Source organism: Siniperca chuatsi, linkage group LG1 (genome assembly GCF_020085105.1).
Source record: "Siniperca chuatsi isolate FFG_IHB_CAS linkage group LG1, ASM2008510v1, whole genome shotgun sequence".
NCBI classification, from domain to species: domain Eukaryota; kingdom Metazoa; phylum Chordata; class Actinopteri; order Centrarchiformes; family Sinipercidae; genus Siniperca; species Siniperca chuatsi.
The window spans coordinates 18,711,302-18,738,695 of NC_058042.1; the positions used below are offsets into that span (position 1 = coordinate 18,711,302).

At 39.1% G+C, this 27,394-nt stretch overlaps 1 protein-coding gene across 5 annotated transcripts in view; it reads left to right on the forward strand.

The window, feature by feature from the left end:
• Positions 1-1,404: 1,404 nt before the first annotated feature.
• Positions 1,405-27,394, forward strand: part of furina (furin (paired basic amino acid cleaving enzyme) a) — an 85,919-nt gene continuing 59,929 nt past the window's right edge. Inside the window, exons 1-3 of one of the 5 annotated variants that reach the window (XM_044206900.1) lie at positions 5,747-5,873; positions 8,072-8,303; positions 8,784-9,110. In XM_044206900.1, the coding sequence (XP_044062835.1) occupies positions 8,901-9,110 (210 nt within the window). In that variant the 5' untranslated portion in view covers positions 5,747-5,873; positions 8,072-8,303; positions 8,784-8,900. Of the gene's footprint in view, positions 1,713-5,746; positions 5,874-8,071; positions 8,304-8,624; positions 8,645-8,783; positions 9,111-27,394 lie in introns of those variants that run through there. The other 4 variants (XM_044206876.1, XM_044206885.1, XM_044206895.1 and 1 more) reach the window with 4 other exon arrangements.

The following is a 27,394-nucleotide window of genomic DNA, read 5'->3' on the forward strand; positions in this document are numbered from 1 at the left end:
ACAACACAACAAATAATCTGTGACCCGACTATTCAGTAGTAGTACTAGTCAAGTTACAACTTCAGCGCAGCAAGGAAACTATCTTATGTTCAGTTGCCTTTATATGTTTTAAGATTTCAAGCTTGATGAATAAAACTGATTTTGAATGTTCACCCTTTTCAGCATACTGACAGGGTTTGGTCTATATTATACTTTAAGGTTCTTAAATGGGATCTATAATCAATGAAGGTGGGTGTGTAGTATTAGCTAATTTTGTGGCCTTGTGTTGTACAGGGGCCCTGTGTGAAAAATAATTAATGTTTTAATAATAGTTTTAGCATTTTAGCAGTTTTTGTGCTCATATAGTGCTTTTTTTTTTAGCTTATTAGATAGACCCATTAGAGACATGACAGGTAATGAGGTGAAAGAGATGGGGAATGACATGCAACAAAGGTCCCTGGCCAGATGCGAACCAGGCATACATGGTGCATATTTCTAATTAAATTAACCATCAAATTATCATAGCCCAGGTGATTTGGACCAGATAGTATTATTCCAATATAGGGGTGGGCTGGAATTGGTTGGTCTGGGGAAATAATGAAGCTGCCATGCATAGTCTGCATTGTACTTACAGGGTACATAAACACTGTACAGTGGGCAGGAGGAATGTCTGGAGGTCAATAGGTGCCCAAAAGCAGTTTTTTGCCAGGGGGCCCCCAAACACAGGTTGATGTGGCCCTAAGAAAGATGCTCATTTATTATGTCTGTACTAGCAACAACAATTTTCTCAATCAAGATGACGCTTCTTGGCGTGCAGTCTGCATTTTACTGGACATCGATGAAGTGTTTTTACTATAAAAAAATATTTCCCATCTGGGAATTAAAAGCTTGTTTGGCAGCTGCCAGCCACAGCCTCGTTGTCAGGATATAAGGGTGTGATGCAGCCTGTGACCAGCAGGTGGGGGTGTAGCAGCGCTGCTGGCCGGTAAGTAGGTGTTGCTCTAACGTCTCCACTTTGTCCGCGGCCGTGACGTATTTCCTGGGGCTTGTACGGACCACTCAGCGGCACACCGGAGGGGTATCATGACTATTTATAACCAGCAATTCTCTGTTATCAATTTTTCAGTCGCTTCGCCGTGCCGTCGTCGGTTCTAACACCGCGGTGAGAGACAACAACAACCCGGGTGGAGCAGGATGTGAAAGGAAGCTGGTAAGTTGGGCCGATTGTAAGTTTCCCGTCTGCTTTAGCTTGCATTTTTTTTTTACTTGTTTAGGCTGCGTGGTCTGCGAGTTTGCAGTCTTCTCGGCTCTGGTACAGTACCACCGGGATCCCGGTTGCTGTCAGTTTGTGTGTGTCGGCTCGAAAGGGGGGGGCTCACTCACACACATGCCGAGGTGACGTCGACTGCGCCGCGTCCGGTTTCTGTGGTTGTTCCTGCGAAAAATTGCCGTGTTCGTGATCCACACTGCTCGGTCGGAGTGAGTAGTAGAAATGTGAGCAAGTGGAGGTCGGAAGTGCTCATCACGGGTGGATGAGAGGAGAGAAAAAGGGGAGGCACCTGCGTGAGAGACGGAGCAGGTCAGCCTACCGCGGTGTCAAGTTTACGTTAATCACGGCGCGGTACAGTTTCAGACATATTTGTCAAGCGGAGGAGTCATCACCGGATCAGCTCCAGCCGCTGCTCAGAGCCACATTATGACTACGTGTTGTTGTCACGGACTTAGCATGTGAGGTGAGTCCACCGACCGCGAACTCACAGCGTTTCTCCTATGAGCTGATATATTTAAACCTCTTAACTTTATCTCATAAACATTAAAGTGACTAGCGTTACAGGCCTGCGCGAGAGAAGTTTGTCCTCCTTTCGTATTCGTAACGTTACTGCGGTCACTCTCTGCTCCCTACAAACTGTCTTCTTGCTGTGTACACATGCAAACTTTTACCATACTTTAAACATTATACTCTGATATATAACCGATTACGAAGGCTTATGGCACGTAGATTCCTTTAGGACTGAACTTTGACATGAGAAGCAATCAATGCCATCTGCAAAACACAGCTGATGTTGTTGGGCTAGACTGGGCTGACCTGAAACATAATCTGGACTGATGTGAATACTAACTTTGTGTGAAAAGCGTCTTTTGGGAGGCTTCATTTCAGTTAAAGTGTAACTGAGCTGTTGCTGCTCGATGTTACAGTAGGTGTTGCATAGAAATAAGTGCGTTTCATTATGGGAGCTGACCTGCTTATGTTGTTTGTGCCTCCAGCACACTGTAATTGTATCTCTCCAGTGAGGCAATATTGAGCTGCTGATCATTATGGATAAACAAGGTTGTGGAGCCCCTTGCATGTAGTCACATGTACCAAATGAAAACAAGGCGTCTCAAATACACAATGCACATTGTTCTGAAATTAAGTGTGTGTCAGACTGCTTGCTTGCACACCATATGATGTTTCAGTCATTTTTTTTGAATATAATGGGACTAAATAGCACTCGGTTTGTGGTGCTTAAAGCGTCAAAAAACAAACAAACAAAAAAAACCCCACAGCAGACTCAACAGCAATGTCTCTTTCCAGAAATCATGACCCGGTTACTCACGATAATCCACAGACCTTGTTGTGAGCAGTTTCATGTGGGAACTATCAGTAGAAAGAAAATAGTTCCTACATGAAACATGCTCTCCAAAACTGGGCAACTCACAGCAAAACAATCTAGATGGATAAATAGCACCACAGGTAACAGGAAAATATGTATTTTTGATTTAGGGGTTAACTGTCCCTTTTTATACACTCTGCAACTTAAGAAAACATCTTCGTCTATTTGACAACAAATGCGCAGCATTTAGAAAACATGCTGCAAATACACACAACACAACCAAAGACATAAAATGACAACGGAAGTGTTTCTAGGGGACACTAAAAAGTGCTGAACACGGCTTCGACACACTTGTTGTTGACACGGTTTGTGACTCATGGAGTTATTGAAGTCTGGTCCGTGTATCATCTGTTTATGTTTGTGTTGTGGGTTTCTGACTTCTGCTAGTGCGCATGCGCTGAAAGTGACCGCTGCATGCACCTCCAAAGACCTTGCAGAGCGAAAAAGTGGACTTCTATCAGTAATTTTAATCATTTGTGAGGAGATTTAGTGTTTATGACAGATATTAATCTAGGAAATGCTATTTTTGAGCACTTGGTCACTCCAAAGTTCATAACAGGCTAAAGTCCGTCTGTCATCACTGACGAATCTGGTTATTATGTCTGATTAACAGTAGTTTTCCAACATTTTTTTCAGTTTCAAAAAATGCTTTGCAAACTTTTTCTTTGAATCTGCGTTTTCCCGCGAGGTAAGTGTACGCTGCAGATCAGACTACGCAAAGTGGAGAAACCGTAACCTACAAAACAAAATAACAGAAAAACAATGAACGGATGATACGGACTTGACTTCGTGAGTCAAAAACCTTTTTAGTGTCCCCTGGAAACACTTCTGTTGTCGTTTTGTGTATTTGCAGCATGTTTTCTAAATGCTGAGCGTTTGTTGTCAAATTGATGAAGATGTTTTCTTAATTTGCTTGTGCTTTGTCTATTTGCATGTGTTTTCTTAAGTTGTAGTGTGTTTGCCCTTGTCGGCCACCGTACCTTTTTTTTAAGTTGAGTGAGCACTGCTTTACTGTACTAGCTCTTAATGAAATGCATGTGCTGGCTCTTATCTCAGGGAAACTGAACGTAGAAAGGGAAAACTTTAGAGTTACCTGTGTAGTAGATCATATTATGGAAGTGTTTTGTATGAGCTTTGATGCTGACATTGCTGCAGGAAGTCTGAAGTAGATGGGCAAAACAAAAAAGAACAACAGACAACAGAGGTTTTGTTATTGTTTGCAAGCACTCAAATTGGGCTAGCTGAAAGTCAAGCCATTAGACCTGAGATGGGTTTTACAACATAAACAAAGCTTACTCGAGAAGATGATGAAGCAAACACACTCAATACTTTGTGAACAACTACAGTGTCTATACCTTATACCACAGCTGTGATGTCGTGTTTGGTCTTGGTTACTTACTTTTAAAACACTGAAACTAAGCAGCAGGGATACATTTTTTTCTCAACTAAAAAGCAAAGTGGTGAAAACCTACCAAATTAGAGAGGTAAAAATCCACTCCTGTTATTTAAAAACCTTCATTCAGGAGGGCAAACAATGTGGCAAAGGAGGTGTTAGTTGAAACACAAAGGTGTTTTTCTACTTCTCGGCATCCTGAAGAAAAGCTTTTATACTCACAATTGTGCCAGGATCTGTATTTATACAGCTCTTACACTCCAGAGGTGAACATTCCCACCATTTTGTTTCCTGTTTTTTTCCCCATTACTTGGAGCTCCTGTGGACTTCCAACAGAGGTCCCAAAGCTCTCACAGTGCCACTGTTTAAAAAAAACAAAACAAAAACAAACATTAGAATTAATAACATCTAATTCAAAAGCAGTCTCTGTCAGTGTCCTTGAGTAGACTCCTGCTTTCTGTGATATTCAGCTCATAGTGAAAGCCTTGTGTCATCCAGACGCTTTTATTCAGTGTACAAAGAGAATTCTGCAAATATGAAAATTCAGCTGCCTTTGTGCTCCTGTTTGCCTAAATGCTGTATCTTATATGAAAACTGTCTTTTTGAAAACATTAGAATAAAAATCTGCACACAATATTAATCCCTTGAGTTTAACATCTAAAATACTCATAGCGACGCAGAGGACAGAATCCAGATCTGTAGTCACACGCTGTTTTGCTGATATGATTCAGGCTACGTTGTCATTCCAATTCATGCACTGTGTTTTTAAACATGCAGATTGTTCGGGAATAACCAGGCAGCATGACTAAGATTCAAAACATTTGCTTTAAAACCCTAATCTGTACTCGTAGAGTAAGTGCCCTTGCTGTGATGCAGATTCACAAGATGTTATTTATTTGAATGCAGATTCAGCTAACACTGCAACCTGAAGCACTAATTTGAGAGTAAACATGGCAAACATATAAAACCTAAGTGGGGAAACCAAACAATCAAAAAGTTTAAAGCATAGTCTTTGTGATAGTAATGGTCTGATTGTTAACTTGTTGATAACTGCTGGTAATTAAAGACCACGCTTTGTAAAATAGAAGCTTGGTGAAGTGTTAGACCAGATACACTGCAGTGATTTGCTGAACTCATGCTTATGGGAAAAAAGTCTTAGATTCAGCAGCGAACACAATGTGATTTTTTTTTTTTCATTTTATTTAATTTTTTATTGATTTATTATTTTTTGGAGTTTATGGAATATTCATGAATTAACCTAATGCTGTCAATATTTTTGTCATTTCATCAGTTTGCCACACACAGCTTGTTTTATTGAGTTCATGTGTGTCACAATGTGAGAAAAAGCAGTAATAACAAGGTATTTGAAAGTGAGAAAAGGGTCATATGGCCAAATGCATTTGAGTTTGTTTTTATCTCCATTAAAATGTAAATAAAAAACTGATGAGGTGTAAACTGTTTCCTTTTTAAAACGTCCTGATGAGTTCAGTAATGAGGCTGGTTTTATCCTTTGGGTTTAATGATACTTGGCTAATTATAATTTGGTGCAGTTTTTTCTGTTATAACCTCTGTTATCACAGTCTGGCATATGGTATCATTTAACACTAAAGACCACTCAGTGCGACGGTCAGCTTCTCCTTGGTCTCTCACGAACAGTAAAGTAGTTGGGCAGTTGTTATATCATGGCGTGTGGTTTTCACACTGACGTATAAGAAACTGAGTGGTTGAGCGCCCAGATGAAGTCACAGGCGTCTGTGCTTAAAGTCCGTTTGTGTGTCTGGAAATCAAACGGCGGTTTGGAAACGTTCACGCTCTTATTTACTTGTTGCGTCAGAGGACAAAGTTGAGTGAGTCATGCCACCAGACTTATCTCTTGCTTTTCCTATCTTTCTTGTTAGCTTAATTTCTTTGTATGCTGTGTTTTAGAATTTTGATTAATTTAAAGCTGATAAATATTTTGGCAAATATTAGCTTAAATAGGCTCAAAAGTGAACTCTGGCTTTCAAACTGATGGAAAATTCAGATGTTAGGCAATTTTTGTTTGCCTTCAATTTCAGTAGGAACTGTGATACAAAAAGTAAATGTGTAATTAATGTTGGGTGTGGATCCTTGCTGCCTGATTTTCTGTGTTTTTATAAAATATGCTTAACTGAGCAGGAGGGAAAAATTAATAAGGCAGTGGAGGGATTGGGTTTTACTGAAGGTCGGTGCATTGAAAGACAACTCTACTTTTGAGAGACACTATTTGCACCTGCTTTTGTTCTGCTTGGTTTAATATACACAGTGCTTGTTTTATATATAGTTGTCTCTGTTGTGAAGTCAGCTGTTATTATTCAGGTATTTATTTATGAAATGAACGCCTACTGAATAAATGGCTGTCATGGATTAGCTGCTTGTTGTATCAGGTCACAGCCAGGCTGACCTGTAAACTCGCTGATCGCTAATGATGCAGGCACCTGTAGCTTCACAACACTCTGAGTTAAGTCTGCCTTAACCTTTTAATCTTGTCACTTTACTTGGAAAAACTCAAGATATCGCTGTTAAATATACACTGGTGATCAAGTCTTTTCAGCTGTTTTAAATAGTGTTTTTTTCACCTTACGCCATATAACATTTCTGTCAGCTCCACACATGCATCACATAGCTAACTGCAGAGGGTACAAGGGGTTTAAATATTGCTTTGAATTGGTACACACCAAACAGGGCTTCTTTTTATAATAAACATTTGAGGGTTGCCTGCATGGCTAAACACGTATAGGTTAGTGAAATGTAATGACAGCATAATAAATGATAAATGGCATTAAAACAAGTAAGAGGGGATCTACAGTAGCTGTAGGCTATTTGTTAATCTGTTATCTGTGTTAAGTCTGTGGCCGACGAAAGAAGTTACCCAAGTGAGTTGTTGTGACAGTAGTATTTTATCAAAGTGTAAAAACTGCATGTTTGTTGTTATTTGAAATGTAAATGCAGAATAGTAACTCTACTTCTACAGAAATTACTTAAATGTAACCACTGGCCCAAATTTCTGAACTTTAAAGATGCTCATTTGTAGACGTAGCTGGTCAGACAGCGCTCAGTAGTCGGCTGTTTAGGCAACCGGCACTTGGGGAAATGCTTAGCTATATAATTAGCCTTGTCATTGCTGATACAGTCAAAGTAAATGAAGCAAAGTTAAAACACTTGAGTGAATTATAAATTCAGTTTTATATTAAAAAATATAAATATTGTAATATATTGAAATTACATTGAAAATAAGTAGTGTTCATCTTTATGTGGTGCTTTATCAAGTGGCTTGAATTGGTCTTGAATTGATTTGGAGTGGTGGAGTATTTTTAATGTGAATCGCCATGGTAATGTAATACTAAATGAATATTTGAGTGCACAGTTAAATGTCCCAGCTATCTCACATCATCAAACACATCATTCTTGCTTACCAACAAACTGTGCAGGGAAAGTTTGAGGAGCTTGTTTGTTCATTTTGGAGTGTGGCATAATGGCACAGTGAGTTCAGTTTGAGTATTTTGTTCATTGGATGACTAACACAGGAGAAGGGGTAATTTATAGAAAGCTATAACACCTGCAAAAATATGAGAAACCCTGTCCCGCAGTAGACTTGACCAGGAGAACAAATGTGACTGCATACAGTAGGAAACACAGAATAGGAGCACTGTATTCACTGCAGTCCAGTCAGCTCAGGGTTACAATAGTTAGCACTTTGGATAATGGTCTCAATAGACTGAAGGCGCAGCTGACCCTCCTGGCTCGAAAACAACAGTTTAGAGGCAAAATTGTATCAGCAAACAATTACACCATGAGCTGAGATCTCTGTCTCTGCTCTCGCTGGTTACTGTATCCATGCTATCATATGATATTATTGCTTTGACTTATTCATAAGGTTGTGTTTTTTAATGGCTTGGTGACTACATATTCATATACACGGAGCGTACTACCAAGAAATTCCCACACTCAAATCAGTATATTGTAGGTAAAATACATATGCTGTAGTCAAAAACTCAAAGTGTGTATGTTCTCTCCTTGGCCACAGCAATTCAGCGGCTGCCTCAGACATTTAAACTCCACCCACGAGTGGCTACCTCACCTTGTAGTGAGACGGACTCTGCTGTGATCCCTCAGCATCCAGGACGTAGTCCAGCTTTCCAACCACACTTCTCCACCTCTGCTGAAAGCATTTTCCTTTCGCAAGCTTCATCTACCGTATCCTCCCATGGGAGCGTATACGACAAAATGTGCTGCTGCGCGTCTGACCACAACATCAGGTCTGGCCTTGACGTCCTGCTCACTGCTTCCTGTGGGATTATTCAATGCCTGTACTTAACTGGGCTGTTGTACGCCTGGCCAAAACTGCTGTTGGGGGGGTGTCTTCCTCGTGCACAAAACAGATTCATGTATTATTTAATGTGTTTTGTCTTCATTTCACCGCTTCAGTGTTCAGTTACAGTACATCTTAAAATCTGTAAACGAGTTTATTCCTCTATTCCCAATTCTGTTGCTTATTCCACTGAACATTGAAGGTACTGCAAAGAGAAGAACAAATTTGGACCAAGTCTTTGTTTGGCCTCATGTGAATAGTTTCCCTGTGGATCTTCACACGTTAAGGGTATACAGTCTTCTTTTATGATAGTTTTATGGTCATGGTGGATCACAAGGAATCATTCACCACTGTAAACCTAAACCGGGCTCTCTAAACTTTGCCTATATGTAAACGTGCTGTATTTTCTTCTTTTGTTTCCTGTCAGGTGAGCTGTGACTGTCCCCTTCTTTGTCTCTCTCTGTACACCTGCATGTACCGTGGGCAGCCCCGGCCTGTCGGAGAGGCGCTGTGCTCAGAGACTGTGCTGCACTAGGAGAAACTCATGGCTTCTGGCCCTCCATCTCCCTCTATAGGCCACAGGCTCAAGCTGCTGGAGTTGCTACTTGGGCCTCTGTTGGTCTTGCTGGTTTCTGGGCTGGGACCAGTACTGGGTCAGAAGGTCTACACCAACACATGGGCTGTCCACATACCTGGAGGTCTGGAGGAAGCTAATCACATTGCCAGTAAACACGGGTTTGTCAACTATGGACATGTGAGTAATAAGCTGCATTTTTAGCTCTTAATGTTTAGATATAGAGAAAACCGAAGAATGGAAACACTATAGACTAGGGGTAAAGGGTTATATGTGAAAATAAACCAACTACATTTTGACAATGCAAATACAGGCTTTATCAGCCTCCTGAAAGATTGCACAAAAGGAGATGAGCTTCCTGCTATTATACACAGTGTGCCCTTGCTGTGTGTGTAACATGTGATTTGGTAATTTCTGTGTTGTATTTTTTCAATATCCAGATGTACTCATTTTATGATTATTATGAGTTATGACTTATTTATGATTCTTCATTATTATTTTAAAGTTCATTTCATTGGTGTTTCCTGTTGTCTCTGCTGTCAGAGCACATAGTGCAGTAGTAGTATGTCTTCCAACTTTTTCCATCCAAAGACAAAACACTAGAATCTTTAAAAAGTATTATTAATTCCTAGTCGTATTTCTCTGATTAGTCACTTATCAAACCTACAGTGAAAACCAATAATTCAGCCTATTGTGTGACTGTAGTGTGTGATGTGGCGTCCATCCTGTCTTTGACAGCTCATTTTGTTGCATTCATACATTGTTTTGTGGCAGTGGTGTTGCAAGAAGCTGGATGCTTTTGTACCGATGAACTGATCGAACAGGTCACAACTAAGATTTTTTTCTCATCCTGGTTGTTTGCTTGTTTGTGAACCGGTTATGACAATAGTCTAAAGCTGGGAACAGATCTGAAGATTACTGAAACCTACAAAAATGCTAGACAAATGGCTATAACTTTGATTTCCACCAACATACACAGTGCTTTTAGTGTTGACAGTCAAGAAGAAGTCTTCTCGTTTATGCAGAAATTTGTAAAAGCCGAAAAGAAATGGATATAAATGTCAGATTTTTGTGAAACGGTGGATAGAGAGACGAGGCCAACAGGGACTGTAAACTCAGCAGAGAGAGAGAGTTTGTGGTGAGTTAACTTTAGAAGAGTGAGGTGAACTTTAGTTGAGCTGTGGATGTGCACTAAAACCTGGATGACCTGGATTATACAATAACCCTCAAACTCAAGGCACAGCACTTTATTTCTCTGTTTTAAAAATCATACAGTTCAGACATATTTCAAATAATCTCAAATTGACAGCGACTGGATCAAAACCACTAAAATTCACCGCACACTGCATGATTTTATCTCCTGACTGACAACAGCTACTTGCTCTGACTTGACCAGACTCAGGAACATGAACAGAATGCAAAAATACTGTTAATCTGTAGGAGTTGGGTTGATCTAAAATAGGTTTTCAGTCAATTGCCTCTTCCATCTTGAGAAAGGTTTAAATTATTAAGCTCTTATTGTGCTTGTAGCTCTCCAGGCACAGTAGGTGTAGGCAATGTACGGGTAAACATTTCCTATGTGCTTCAGTGACGTCTTCCTCTTTTGCGACTTCCTGTTTGACCTCAGTGCAAACTAACTATCCAAGTTATCCTTTAACGTCATCACGTGCATCCTCTCCTGGGAAAAAAATGTAAGACTGGTTAAATTAGTGTAGACTTCAGTGGGACTACAGGAGGTCTTTCTTAGCCATAGAGAGTCTTCTTTGTCTTGTGTAATACTCAAAATCCAAATCTTATTTCACTTAAGTGTTGCGCAACAGTCACTTATCCTGATAGGAGAGGTACAGGTAATTTCAATACTACAACAAAAGGGCTTTTTTGGCGTTTTACCAGCACATTTTGGGCAATGAATATCTGTTTTGTTGTTGGATGTACTTACTTTGTACTTAACCTTACTGCTGACTCTTCAGTCAACCACAAACTCTTTCAATTAACTTTCAAAGTATCTAAATCTGTGTCCATTTGAGCTAATCTTTCTGGATAGATAGGAAAACCTAGCAGATGTTGATGTTGTGCGATGATTAGTGATCAACTACTTCAGATATCATTTTGTTTTCCACAAGTGACATTAAACAACATTTTAGGATCATCTCTTCCTCCCAACTTGTTGTTGTTAAAAAATGCATTTAAATAGTAGAGCTGTAATTTGCAGATTGCACACTAAACCTTTAGACCTTTTTAAATTACAGGTGTGATTCTGCCCTAAATGAGGTTTATATACAAAGTATAATGTAGGAATGTGGGGGTAGTTTTTCATGCTAAATGTGTATTTGTACTTTTTCAGAAAATAAACAAAAGCAAGCAGACAACAAGCGGCTCTCTATGCAGATTTTTGATTTCATAACCTCACCACTTTTCCAGGGAACCGTGTTCTGTTTTGCACCATATGGTCTTACTGGTCATGACCAGGAATGTTACTTGTGCGCTGAATCACAGCATGCAGACTAATGAGTAATCCTACTTAAATCCTTAAACTATGTATTGCCTGTGGACAGCATGAAATCCAGACAAAGCAACTAACTACACCCATCTACTTACAAAACTGTGTCATTTTATGGTATTTTGAGGGAGGGAAAACAGACTACGGTGTCTGACTGGAACTAGCTTGACAAGCTAGTCATGACACAGCATTAAGATGGAAAAATGTCAGAGCAGGGGCCCGTCTAACGAAGCAGGTGTAATAAAGTTAGCTGGATAAATGCTGAGTAAAGCCCTCAGCTCTTTCAAATCTACAACATGGACTCAAGTAAAAACCGATTCCAGGTTTATACTCAAAGCAGCTATTCTTCTTATTATACCTGCTTCATAAGTGAGATCCCTGATATGATGTACGTTTATTTTTTTGCCAGAGAAAAAGTGGTTTAAAATAACCCAGTTACGACCCACTACATCCCCATGCAGATGAAGCCAAAGAAAAAGCCTGACCTGACCCGGTATGTGTTCTGTAGAAGTAACCATAGAAACCATCTTCCACCTTGTGCTGCTAAGACATCCAACCATTACCCATGTCCTAATGTGCATGTGTTAGGCTGCTGGCACCAAATGAAAAAGTCAGTTTGAAGTATCAAACAGAAATTCATGAGACAGGTACCCATTCATGCCAAAGAGAAGAACCACTTTGTGCATAAGCAAGTTATTCCTCAACTTAAGGAGGCTGCTGTAGTAAAAAGTAGAATAAAAAATGAATAAAGTACATCAGTTAAGATAATATTGATGAAGATTGATGAAGATGATAATTGATGAAATAATCATCAAGATTAACCTGGTTCTGTTGCCCTGGCCTTTTTACCACAGGGGCTAAGTTTAGAGCCGGAGCGATTAGTTGATTAATTGAACAGTCGAATGACAGAAGATTAATTGGCAACCATTTTTCATAATCTCAATCAATTTCAAAATGCCAAACCTCTCCGGTTCCAGCTTCTTAAATGTGAAAGTTTTGTAGTCTTCTACTATTAAACGGTTTGGACTGTTGGTTGCACAAAATAAGACATTTGAAGACGTCTCCTTGGGCTTTGGGAAACTGAGTGTTTGTTTTTTTTTTTTTTTTTTTTTTTTTTTTTGACATTTTATAGACCAAATGATTCATTGATTATTTGAGAAATAATCGTCAGTTGCAGCCTTTATGATGTTGACTGCTTTAGACAGGAGGTTTTTTGTTGGGCACATGCAGTCTGAGAAGTGACAACATGACACCGCCATGATAAATCTCAGCGTAAATGTCATGGAACAGTCACATCTGTTAAGCCATCGGCATGTTATTGATGCATTCTCTCTGTTCATTAACTACGAAAGGTGAGGCATAACCACAAGTGATGACTAAAACAAAGATGCTCTCATATTCTGCACCGCCCTGACTGCATTCCAGTACGTCACTGCTCATTGATTCAAATGAAGCCATTACTTTAGAGCTGGGAACAAACAAATCTGTTAAGCCTTTTTTTGCCTACAGCTGATGGGGGAAATGAGTTGTTTTGTGAGCTATGTGTGGCCAGGCATGGCGAGTCTGAGCTGTGGGGCTGTGCGTGTAGCTCTGAGTCTCTGACTCTGCAGGCGAGTGCAGGTGTTGGAATTAGGCAGGAGAGCTTGAGGGGAGGATCAAAGACTGCAGCTGGGCAGGTTTTACAGCTCTGATGATGGTTGTTTTTCTTCCGCCTTCGCTTGTTCTCCTCACACTATGGCATCCATACACTCTGTACCCTAAACATGTCAAGAGTTTTATGTTCCTTCCTTCCTCATGATGCATGGAACATATTGTCATCAAGGCATCATGAAGGTTTTTGTGAACACAAATAATTAAGAATAATAATAATAATTAAGAACAGCGCAATCTGTGTTGCACCACATGTTGCACCACCTGAGTAGATCATCATAATTATTAATATTATTATTATTTATTATTTACATGATTTTGCTTATCGGTGAGATAATACAGATTTTCTTTAATGGAACATAACTTCTTAAATGCTTTAAACTGCAGAATGAATTCTACTGCTGTGTAATATGCGCCTTTATCTGCTTGTCAAAAGTAGGGCTGATGATAATGATGAACTAATGATTATTTTCATTATCGGTTAAACTGCCGATTTTATTTTTCTTGATTAATCATTTGATTTAAAAAAATATATGTCAGAAAACAGTGATAAATACACAGTTTACTAGAGCACACAGTGGTGTCTTGACCAACAGTCCAAAACCCAAAGATAATCATTTTACTATGATTTTTATTACCTAAACGATTAATCGGTTATCACAATAGTTGACGATTCATTTTTTGTTGTTGATCAACTAATCGGTTCAGCTCTAGTCAAAATACTCACAAATTTATGAATTCATTTGTTTAAATAAATGCACTCATCATCATTACTTGAATGAATTATTCTTTGATATTTTAAGGTCGTTTTGATGGGAAGTGCTCCTATGTTTTTGTTGCTATCGAATGTTACGTTGAAGGCTGGATGGGTGAAAAGTCTGAGTGCTGAGTGAGTGCTTACCCAGTGATCCAAAGGCTCTGCCACATCATGCCAACAGTCGTCCGTGGGGTGCTGTTGGACTGTCTGTGGCCTCCTGTTGTTTTTTTTTTTTTTTTTTTTTTTTTTTTAGTTTTCATAGTGTGGCTCTAGTCGGCCCTCAGGATGCTTTCGTTTAATTCAGCATGTTAAATCGGCGGCAGCTTTCTGACCGGCTGTTCATCTTAGGAAACTAGTTATGATCAACCATTTAGTGTGGTTTCTGCTTATTTTTTGCATAGTAGCAACAGTAGTGCCAGTTGAAAGCTTTTTTTCAGATTCTCTGTGACATGAAAATGGTTGACTAGTTTATTTTCTTCCACAATGTTTTTAAGATTAGGAACACAGCTGGCTGGCTGATGTAATGCATCTGTCCGTCTTTCTTGATGCTCCTTCTTTAAGGTTGGTTTGGTGTGTCGGGGGCCAAAAGTCACTTGAAGTCTATTCCTTTTTCTGTCATTATTAATCAATCAAGGTGAGCTGGCCAATGTGGCAGTGGGGTTGGTTGTTTGTCAGTGAGGAAATTGTACGGCAACACTGTCTGACAGCAGCAAATCACGTAAAACCCTGATTCATTCTAAGTGCGCCCACTGTCTCTGTTGAGTTACACCCCCTCTTTACACTATCCCTTACTTAGTTTTCATATGGCTTTAAAATTCCTCCTTTTTTTTCTTTTCACCTCTTCATTGTTAAAGGAGATCCAATAGATGATGTCAGTAAGGAATATTAATATTAATGTGCCTGGAATGAAGCGGACGATCTGTTTTGAAAGTAAAAGGTTGCTGTGACCAAGTGGTGTGCAAATGGATCACACCTCTCTCCTTTTTTTGACTCAACTTCTAGATTATAGGGCCATTTTAGAACAAGGGGAATAATTAAAACTAAGTAAAGTAAAATTAAGAAACGGCTGACTCACACAGTGGTAAATGGGTATTAACTGCCAACTTGCATCTCCGGATGGTTATTTTACATTTTAAATACCTTTTGCCCACATCATCAGACTTGCACTGCAGTTTTTCAGGGGGAACTAAAATTTCTGTGCTACGTCTGGTTGAATTGCACCTCCATTATGCCGTTATTTAAATAGTGAAATGAGATTAGAGGGATTGCTATTAGTAGTAAGAAGTGATTTGATAAGGAGCACTGACAAAAGTTAAATAAACCTTAAGAATCATTATCGTGTAATCCGTGAATAGGATCAAACAGCCACAAGATCAAAGGCTTCATTTAAAAATTGATCAATTGTGGTCACTGCTACAACAAAAGCACTCCTTTTTTATTTGATCTGTTAAGCTGGTTAAACTGCTAGATAGATTTCTTTTTATATTTTTTAGGTCACTCATGTTTTTTTGAAACATTGTGCCTTTTCTGTCTGTGGCCTCAGGCTTTCACCATCTCTTCCATCTTGTATGCAGCTCATGAAAGTTCCCTTACTAATGACAAGGCTTAAATCTCAATATTTAACTTGCTCTTTGCAATGTTGCAGGATGACTATATGGCTCTACCTTGGATTAATTGTAACCTATTACCTTACCGTCATTGTAGAGTAGTAAAGCTGCAACTTTAACAACTTTGAACTTGTGCTTCAGTGAGCTATTGTATAAGAGGTGTTATTAGCACCATTTCCAAGAAAGTATTTTTGTTTCCTACTTCCTCCTCCTGGAATATGAAACAGGTTATTGGTGTTCATTCAAATGTACGAGACACTATGTTTGGAAGGTGTGAAATAAATCTCTTATTTTCCTTAGACGCTACCTTTTGATTATTCATAACCAGAGGTGGTGGTGGTGGTGGGGGGATAAAAAAATAACTAGTCTATTCCTACGCTCACTTCAAAGTCAAATCTAGCACTTCTCAGAAGCGTGTCACTTCCCTTCTTGTGAACAGTGGTTTCTGTTACCGGTGATGGATAAAAATGGCTGTGTTCATACGGCTGCTCTATTTAGAGGCCAACTCCCTTCATAGCTTGTTCTGCTAGTCCACCCCGGGGCTTTGCATGTGAGGCAGGATTGTGTTTGGCATACTGTGGCCTCACTGTACTCCATGGCACCATCTTGGCCTATTTCTGATATCTAATGTGCAGATTTCTTCCCTCCTTTCTGAAGTGGCTAGACCCTTTTTTATGAAGATTAATATTCTGTTCAGCACAAGATTAAAGAAGGAGCAAAAGAGATGGATATTATCTGTAATTCTGATGAAATACATGAAATGACACTCCTATCTGTAACTCATGACATAGCACTGTGCTTAAAGGCAGCCTATGTAAGAACTTCACTTTAGCCCACAATTTTCTTAGTTCAAAAGATATGGCGAGAGGATGAACTTCTAATCTCTTCTGTCCACATTTGGTTGGTTTTCCCTTGTATTTTTTTTTACAGGCTGCTTTAAAAGAAAACTCCTCATAGGGCCTTGCAATATCAGATATTACAATATCTTAATGTGACATAATTTGCATGTAACTTTTGGTTTCATCATGTTACTTGGCTACCACAGTCAGTATGCCATTGTGCATCCTCTCAAAATCCAGAAAAAACAAATTTTAATTTAATTTATTACATTATTAAAATATCCATAATCTCAGACAGTATTTAGTCTTGTAACAGTATAATTTGCCTGGCCCTACGTTTCTATAATTGTAACACCTCCCTCTTGTTGTTCATCCAGGATCTAGCATGTTTGATGGAAAGACATTTGGGGGCAGCAGCGCAGAGAGAGAGAGCTGGGTGGAAGTTTAAATGTTTTCCAACAATGAAATGAAGCCGGTGTAAGTGATCTGATGACACAAAGGGAGCAATTGTCCAAATGTATATTTAGACCAATATCTAATTTAGCTTAAGCTAAGCTAAGCCACCCCACAGTGACGACAACTGAGTGCTTTGTGCAGCTGCTTTACAGTTAAGATGTAATTGGTTCTTTTAATTTGGAGAATTTTACTGTGATGCAGGAGTACTTTATTGACTTGTGGGCAGTTTTCTTTTTTTTCTTCTCTCTTAGGCAGTAAAGAAAAACACTAGGCATTATTCTGTCATTTCTTTGTGTCACAATATTTGTGGTAGCATAATTACAGAATTCACACTCAATGGACATGAGTAATTTCTCTTGGTTTTATCATTTATTAACCTATGTTGTCAGCATTTATTATATTTGTTCAGTTAAATAATGTGGTTTGTATGTAGTTTGTGGAGCATCGGGTGGAGGCATGTTTTGTTGACTTAAAATGATCATTCATCTTTGTTGATACAGAAAAGTGCTATTTCAGTGGATTTTACATAGTATGCTTTGAGCTGGAAGTAATCACGCCATGCATTTTACAAATGCAGGTTGTCTAATCTCCACTCTCTCTACTTTGTTATGAAGCTGTTGCTTTTTATCTCACCTGCAAAAATGGGTAATTGTTGAAGGTCTCAGTCTGTCTTTGTTTCAGTCAGAATTCTGTGGAGATATAATTGTGTAAACTGGAACACCTCAATTTAGAGGCTCTACTAAACTGTGATGCCTGATAAGGGCTAACTTATTTCTGACCCATCTCTCAGTTGAAGCCTCATTGCAAGGTACAACCAGTGTGAATTGAAAAAATACCAGAAACGAGAGGCTGAATGTATGCAGTCCATAATTTTTCTCTGGAGAAGTGAAGCAGTTAACTGTGGGGAAATAGGGGGGTTGAAGAAATTTGCTGGAAAACCTTCTGACTGCATATTGGCCCAGAGATGATGGGAGAAGAAGCTGCCTGCTAAGCTCTGAAAGGAGCCACTCTGCATGATTTGTACAATCCCACACAGGTATTTCCTCTTTTTTTTTTTTGTGCTGCATTGCCACTTAACACAAGTCATCTGCCAGAAACGAGACGCATCAACACCTTCATAAAGCTCTATCAGTATTAAATCCACGCCTCTTGGCTTGTGTTTCATCCTACTTTATATCAAAGTGTGAAATGAACTTTTGAAATGTCACAAAAACTGACTTATTTGTGTTTTTCCAGCAGCTTTATTGAGATGAATAATAAGGTTTCTTCAACAAAAATGCAGCCGTGTCTGTAAACACGCCCACGTGAAAAATGGAAATAGCCTTTCAGGAATTAATTAATATTGAGAGGGTTATTGCTCATTTATGTCAGCTAATATTTGCGATATTTTATGCTCTGAAGGTGGGGAAAAAAATGTGCTTTACAATATTCTAATGTAAACACAAAAGGAGCCATAAACTGGGGAAGCACAGCCCATTTAATATATCTGCGAGATGTGGTGGACAGATAATTTAAAGTCAGCCTTTGGCGCAAACATAACTTAATCATTATGAATATGACGAATGCCTTCTCATCTCTATACGTTAAACACTTTATATATTGACAAAAGAAAACACCCACAGCGAGCCTGAGAACATTTTTGCAATATTAATACATTTTTTGCTGATTCTGCCCTCTCCATTCGCCCTTTTTAATCATATATAATATATAGTGTACATCTCACACAAACTTGGATGGGAACCAGCTATTGAACCAGCTTCACTGTTTCTATTCAGCCATGATATGTTACTATACCCTGAGGGCCTTTTGGGGTCTTTGAGTCAAACATGTGTCTCAAACACACCAGCTATATAGATTACCACCTCTAAATATTTGATTATGCTTAAGCATGTTTTGTAAGCTGGTTTACTTGTGCAATATCTTCATTAATCTTTAACACACCACTCTGTGTACTGTGGCTCTGGCCTACTTTAGCCAATGAGGGCTGATGGCTCTAACAGAGTGTGCAGCCCTATAGTATACAGCCAGCGGAGCATGTCCCTTTAGAGATGGGGGTGCTTTGAAGTTCAGTAATGATAATGCTGCATACACTGTTCACACTCAGTACTGTTGGATGTGGGCCCTTGTTTGGTATGGACCCATTAAGAGGCTGGGCTTTTCATCCAGAGAGGAAACTATCGTTTCTCATCTCAGTATGGTTGATCAGCAGCAGAGTAGTGCATCTCTGCAGCGTCTTTGGTCTCACTGCCTTTGGTCCTTGTATTGCTGTCAATGAGAGAGCCTCCCTTTATTCCGCACTCCGACCTCTCTCTCTCACTAAGCAGACCCAGATCTCACTTCATCTCAGTGCAGCTGCTCTTCTTTGAAAGTTAATGAACTGCAGAGATTGACTTACTGTTCGCTCTGCTGGAGACAATATACCTGAAATTAAACCCTAAACCATTACCACCACCAACAATGTAACTGAGTCTATTAGAATAAGTTTACTGATCATATAAAATGTAAGTATCCGCTTTCACATTAATGTATTTCTCTGTTATTTTTGGAACATATGAAAATGGCAACAAAAACAATGGCAGAAAGTGATTATCTGTCAGCAAAGCTACATGTTGTGTTCTCGTACCTTGAAGCTTTGTAATGCAATTTATAGAGGAAATCTTTGTAAATAGTTTCTGTAAATAAAAAGATGACATTGCATTTCAGAAATTCAATAACTACACAAGGTGATCCTGAATTGCCCATATATCAACTCATTGCAGTTTTTACATTAGCAGAGGTCACTGTAGTGACATTTTCAAGAACATCTGGTCATGATTGTGGCATCTCAATAACCTCTGTTTCTGAGGGAGATCATATTTACAGAAGATATGCAAGCACAACGACTTGCAGTGCAGTCTGAAGATAACAAAATAAGATAATGAAACTGGTCCTGAAAGACGTGTGCCACATTTTATAAGATGAGTGTATGGATAGGATTCAGCAGCGGCACACTTTGTAATAACTTGGCTAAAAAAGAGATAAAGAGAGAGAAATGAGTACTGAGCAGTGAACTTAGTCTGTCTGTCATCATTCATCCATAGCAGCTTCACGGAGTCACGGAACAATATAGAATCACGCCTACACATACAGCTGCAGAACAAGTTGGGCAACCAGAGAATTGTCTTTTGTTCATTTGATCCACCTTTAAACTTGTTGTTATGCACAGAAGGTGTTATGTCAGAATGTGGGGAAAAAAGCTACCAGTCTGTTCTTAATTATGTCTTAAGCTTATTTTAAACTCGCAACTAACAATCTTCCAAACACTGTGATATAAGGGATTTCTGGACACTCCTTTTTTAGTTTATTAAGTAACATTTTCAGGCAGTGGACTCTTGTAGTCTTCATTATATTAATACGAATACAACAACACGTTTGTACAAAAATCAGAATTGCAATATAAGTTACTATATTATTGCCTTTCTCTTTAGATAATTCTGTTTCACTCACAAAAGTTAGGAAACTAATATCTGATGCTGATAGCCTGAAACACCTTTCACAGAGAGATGTTCTCTCAGCGGTTTGTCAGTACTTTCATTATAGCTCAAACACGATAGGATTTTGTGACATTGTCTGTATCTTTTTTTTTTTAGGTAAGTTATTAATCAAAACGACACCGCGTCAGGTCAAACCAATGACAGCTATCTTGTGGAAAAACCTGCCAGTGTTGTGACTCACAGTAATAGTACTAAAGGCCAACATCCTGAGAAGACAAAGGTCGTGTATGAATCAGTATTTCTGGAGACGTATACTGAGGGTGACATAAATGTCTGGAGGAAGCCGCCTCACTCATTCTCCTTTTTAATAAAAAAAAAAAAAAGGGTGAAAAAAAAAAAGAAAAGGGGGGAAAAAAAGACATCATTCAAGACAAAGATGGAAAAAAATAACTGGTCAGCAGGAGGCCATCTCCAGCCTAGAGCAAAGGAGTGAACACCCATATTGCCAGGGGTCCTGGGAACTGCAGCAGCACTCAGTCATTACTCTGCTCTCCCACAGAGGAGCGATGGGGGCTGGGATGGAGCAGAACCACACACAGGTCACAGGGGCTGTAACAAGAGCCAGATGTGGGGACATGAAAATACATGGACAAGCACCTCTCTCCAGCTTTTAAAAATGAGCTTGCTCACTTGTCCATGTACACACACACACACACACACACACACACACACACACACACACACACATACACACACACACACACACACAGACAGAGGGTATTTGAAGAATGTCAGCAATGAAATGGAAAGAACTACTTTTTGTTATGTTCATGTGATAATAATAGCAATAGGCTGCAATTTTTGATCAATTTTTCTCACCAAAAATAACTAAGTCAAAAGTCTTTATTTAAACACAACCTCTTGTGGGTGAAGTATTTACTTGTTAAATGTATTACATATTATGCCTGTTGTGGAGATTACATGCTTAAACCTGCAGAGGAGGTGTGCTCTCCTGATGAAGATGGATGCCTTGATAAACTTTTGGTAGCAAAAAAGTACAGTAGACATGATAAGTTGATTGATTAATTGTGTCAATTGATTAATTATTTTTCTTTCAGTTTTTTTAAAAAGCAAAAATAGTTTGAAAAAATGCCAGAAAATGAAAAACATTCTGTGGTTCCAGCCACTCAAATCTGAGGATTTGCTATTTTACTTTGTCATATCACTGTGAACTTAATGGCTTTGGGCTCTGGGAAGTTGTAATGGGCTTTTTTTTCCATTTTTTTGACAGCTTCTTCAGAACTTCTTCACAACTTTAAGCTCCTACTTTCTTTGCAAGTTACTATACTTGTTTGCTACCTAAAGATGATCTATTATGTTACAATACTTAAAACTAACAAACTGGTGGTCTATAGATGCATACCAAGTAACTGCAACGTTCCTGGTTCAATTCTGGCCAGGGACCTTTGTTGCACCCAAACTCTCTCCCCTGTTTCCTGTCATTTTATTTTATTCAGCAGAGGCAAAATGCCAAAATGAAAGCCAGGAAAAGCACGTACAAAATGCTGTTAAATTGTCTGTACATTCAACTAATTTCCAAATTTCTACAGAAACTATAAGGTTAAAGAAGCAAGTCATGAATTCCCTGATTCCCATGATCCCTGAACTAACAGTATAAATCTTGGAGGGGAAATAAACACATCACTTTACGGAAGGAAGCCAATTCATGGGGCCGTTAAACAATGCACTTACCCATCTGCTGTGGTGGCCATGAGATAAGACTGTGGTTGTACTGGGCAGCTTCCAGGTGTGAATGTGCTATTGTTGCTGAAAACCAGAACCAGTATCCTTGCTAAATGAATTTGCACAGGAGTTATATCGATTAATGCATTAGTTGTTCATGGTTTCTTATTAAATGATTAATTTCATATGAAGCACTTCACTCCTCAGTTCAGTGGCTGCATAAAGAAAGTTAAATTGTTAAGTCGCTGGGAGCTGAAGCGAGCCACATTATGCAGCACTGTGTTAGAGTAACTTATCAGTCTCTGGTTTGGTTTTTGGCTTGTATCTCATGTCATGGAGCACATAACGAGGGCAGGACAGTCCAACCAGGGCCTGTGCGACCCAACTTCCCTCCTCATGTTGTCCACGTGCTCAGACATGCACACACAAGTTGACCTGGGAGGCGAAGTGCTCGTTTGTGGTGCAATTTGAAAAGGGGTAAGGGCTTAGATATGCCTTTTTACAATGAAAACAATAAAGTGAACTTTTAAAAGCCTGTAACTACCCTAATGGATGAGACAGTGTGGGAGGAATGCAGCATTTGGGTGGAGCTTTTTTTTTATGACGGCTGCAAGTGATTTTTTTTTTTTTCCCCCTTTGTAACAGGAGTCCTGCAAAGTTGTAACAGGTCTGCTGTTTGGCTGTGCTGCAGTGTAGCAGATATGCTGGATTTAGATTTCATACCAGGTGTTGTTATCACCTATAGCGTTAGTTGAGCTACACAGGACACCCAGGGGTGGAAAAACAGGTTTCTATTTGAGAGGATTCTGGGTTTTGTGCAGCTGGTCACCATAAGGATCAAATTTTACATGATGCATGATAATTATACTGTTTCCTTGGTGTGATGTACATGGTGTACATTTTACAAACACATGCACAGTACGTTTTGTGTGCCTGCCAGTACACTTACGTCTTAGCAGTGTTAGAATCTGAGGTCTTGCTTCTCTCGTCAGTTGTAGCCTTTTCTTTTTTAGCCCTAACGACCTCAAGATGTTGATACAGTTGCTTTTATTCTGCCTTGAAAGCATTTGTGTGAAAATATTGTTTGGCACAAAGTGGCTGATTTTAAAAATAGAAAACAAAAGAAGAAGAAAACAAACACCCCTCCCTCTCTTTCACTCTCTTGCTTTTTGTGCACTTAATTTTTTAGCGCTTCCAATCATGTGCCAGGCTGTTTCCCTCCTCGCAGCACCGCACTCTGAGTAGGTGCTTATTTGTTTTGGTAACATGCCAACTTGGCAGAAATGGTTCCTAAATGCACTGGAGGTAGGGTGTTTTCTTTTCCCCCCCCAGGATGTTGTATTATCTGTTTTATTGATGTGACAGTATTGTCAGGTTTCTTTTCTTCAGTTTTTCGTGGAAGTCCTTAAAGTCGTTTGAGCTCGACCGTTGAGTGACTCAGGATTTCTTTCTAGGTCATCTATGTTGCAAAGGAAATGGAATTTATCACGTCTGTTATCAGTTGGTGGCGTGTGTTCATGAATATTTTATTGCTGATGTAAGCTATGCATCAATGAGTTGCAGTCCCCCCTCCCCCCACCTCATCAGAAGTTTGTGAAATTGAATCCCTCGATGCCTGCTACTAAAGCGCTCATCTTCTTTATTGTGTGTGGTGATTTTGCTGACTGAAGCCATGCTGACTGAATTGGATGCCTTATACGATCTGTTTTTTAACTGTTTGTTGGATTGGCTGCTGGGAGCACTGTGACACTGTGCAGTAACTTTATGTAGTTTGGTTGCACTGAGAAAAAGATCCAAGGCATTATCTTTTGCCACTTACATTAAGGCAGGGTGATGTGGTTAAAATTAATATCACAATAATAATAATGATGATGATGATATTATTATTTATTATTATTAAGGACTTTTTTGTGACAATTTATATATACATTTATGGAAAATGTATGGGGCTGCAACTAATAATTTTCATTATCGATTAATCAATCAGTATTTCTTTACGATTAATCTATAAAATGTTCCATAATGGTGAAAAATGCCCTTCACAACTCAAGGTGACATCTTCAAATTGCATGTTTTGTCAGGCCAACAGACCAAAACCCAAAGACATTCTTTGTACAATGATATAAAAAAGAGAAAAGCAACAAACCGTCACATTTGTGAAGCAAATATTTTGGCTTTATTAAAGACTTACACTATTAATCGACTAGCACAATTGTTGGCAATTCATTTTCTGTGGATTGACTATTGAACATTTGGGAAATTGGCAAATGTTTGAATTTCGGCTTAATAAATTACCTAAAATATTAATCGATTTATCAAAATTATTGACAACTAATTTCCTTTTGAGCAACTTTGAGCGATTAACTAATCGTTCACATATCAAATGACATTTAATGCAATTAACTGGGTTCCACTGCTATGCGTTATGAGACAAAAATCCTGTACACATGTGAAAAAATAATAATTTCATTAGTTTTTAGTAACTGTTTGCTTGCAACAATTAATTTATTCAACATAATGTGAAGATATATCATCACCATACAATCCCACTAAAATGTGATGTTTGCCTTTAACTAATGTACATTATAGGAGTTATATTTGACCAATTTTCATTATATTCATTTGGAAATTTGTGTCCATTGTTAAGAAAAGCCAAGTCCATACATCATGATGTAAATGTTATTATATACTGTACAAGTACTAGAGCTGATGCTGAACTGGGCTCTCACAACCCCCAAAATGTCTAGAGTCCTGCCATATTCTCCACAATATGCAGGAAACCAACTGCACAGGAAAGACTGAAGAGGTTGATTTATGAGAAGTGTCCATCTGTTTGGATCTGTTTCTCTGGATGCTGCTTCAGCTCAGGGAATGCAACCAATGTTTTGGACAGGATACTGTGGTGGCTATAGTTGGTGAGCCTCAGTGACTCGCTCTCATTCCCAGGGCAGCAGTCCAGACAACTTCAGCTCTCGTTCCCCTCAGTCTGCTCAGTTGTACGCTGCTGTGGCTCAGTGGAGATACTCCAGCTCCCAGGTTTCCCTGAGAGTTTGGTGCCGCCATTCCTTGACTTTCCAATACACAAAGTAAACCAGGAGAGCTGCAATTATGGTGGAAAGAGCTGAGTTAAGCTCTTCCCAACAAGTGGGTTCAGTGTTTAGTCCACAGAAAACAGTCAGCCTCCCACTGCTTTCCAGACCTATAATACTAGCTGTTTATGAAAGAATCTCTCTCTCCCCCTCTGTCTCTCTCCTCCCCCCACACACAACACAGCCTGGAACCTTTTATTATCCTTATTTTGGCACCAGCTCGGCTTGGTCGTCTATTTTGGGTATGTTCTCCATTTTTCTTGTTGTCCCAACTTCCAGTAACCTCAGAGACTGGTGCGATTTGTTTCTTTAGGTTGCAGGAAACATGCATTGTTTTATGCATAGTCACAATTACACAGTGAGAGAGAAATGAAGGGGAACCACAAACTGATGCATGCATGCCTTTGTTCATTCCACTGTAGTTATTTCATGGAAAGAAACACAATATTTATCACAAAATGGATGAATATAGGATCAATATCTGTCTACAAGCTGAAGAAAAGTATAGCAAATGTGGCCTAAAAAATCAGAGGGCTCCATGTCATCCCATATATATATATATATATATATATATATATATATATATATATATATAAAAACCATTTAAGAATCTTCACAGGGCCGAGTATCATGTTGATAGTGTTGTCGGACTCTAGGAAATGGTTGCGGTCTGCCTTCCTGTCATTGTCCCAGTCACCATGCAGCAGCGTGGTTTGGGCAACCAGAGTGCTGAATCCAGCAGTTGTGGCCGTCAGCTGGACACAGTCAGTGTGTTCAGAGCTTCAGACTGGGCTGGACTCTTTAAGAGAGAGGAATTTTCCCCTCTGTGGAGTAGTGTGACCTGAAATGCAACGACAGGATGGACACACACTCTTATTGAGAAAACAGGGCACACAGAGAGGACAAAGAACAGGACACAGCTTGGTGTCAACATCAAGAAGGTTCAAGTGAGTGATGTGCCATTTGGTTGACTAAACACACATACATGCATACACACACACACACACACACACATACATACATACATACATACATACATACATACATACATACATACATATATATATATATATATATATATATATATATATATATATATATATATATATATATATATATATATATATATATATATATATATATATATATATATATATATATATATATGGTATTCAAAACTAAATCTGCAAATCACTTTTTATTTTTGAGCTAACAAGGAAAGACGTATTTTTCCTTTTTTGATTTATAGTTCAGTATCACATTTCACCTGTTTATCAGTGCATTGCTAAACGCATGTATTAAACATGATTTGAGTGTAGGATTCATTATGCTTAACACACAAAAGTAAATCTGCCTTAAATCACACATGTATAGTGTATGCATTCTGTTCCAGTATCAGTTTTGTGCAGTAAAATGTACAGTGCTGGAAAGTAGCAGTGTATTGTGATATGAAGTTGTGGTGTAATTGCACAGTGGGGGAAGCTGAGATTTTGATTTGATTTGTGTGTATCCATGTTGAAGCTGTGACAATCAAAACTCCCTCTGGGAAAAATAAAGTATCCACAGGATGAATTGATGGTGCTGTAAGGTCACTGCCTGTACCCAGTCATTGTGTTGTGTGGCTCCGTTGTTTTCACTCTCTCCAGCTGTGAATGAGATTGAGGAGGAGGAGGAGGAGGAGGTGGCGATTGGAGAAATGCTCGATGTCTGTTTGCTCAGATGATGTGGAGCACATCCTGTTTCCGCAAGGACTAATCCAGCAGTACAGTTGTCTCAGCCATGCCATGCTGTTTTATGGCCATCTCTACCACTGTCCAATTTAGACCTGTGCCAAACACACTTGAGACTTTTCTCATTGTGTTATTATGAGTTGTTTTTGTGAAGGGGTGTTTGGTGTAATATCCAACAGCCAGACTTCACGGAAGCTTCAAGACTCACTGTGACAACAACATCCAGACAGTGCTGTCCAAAGTACAGAGACTGACGAAACAGCTGCGAAAACAAACATCTGAACATTTTAATTGATCAAATCAGGTCAAACACGAAGCCTCTCCAAAACTGTAAAAAGTCATTATCTGTGCTCACTTTTATGAGAACTTCAATCTCTCCGAAAACAGCTGGCATCTTGAGAGGGCCTGTGGTCTGACGTTGAAGTTAGTCAATACATGGTTTCTGTGCTCATAATTTCTTTTGGTAAGTAATCTTCCACGCACCGCTCTCTCTCAACTCTCATGTTGTGTTACCAGAACTGTATTAATGTGGGACTTGATTGTGATGTTTTTCTGTGCCAGATCACATATAATATGTAAGGCAATACACTGTTTAATGTCTATACACTTTCCACTGTCTT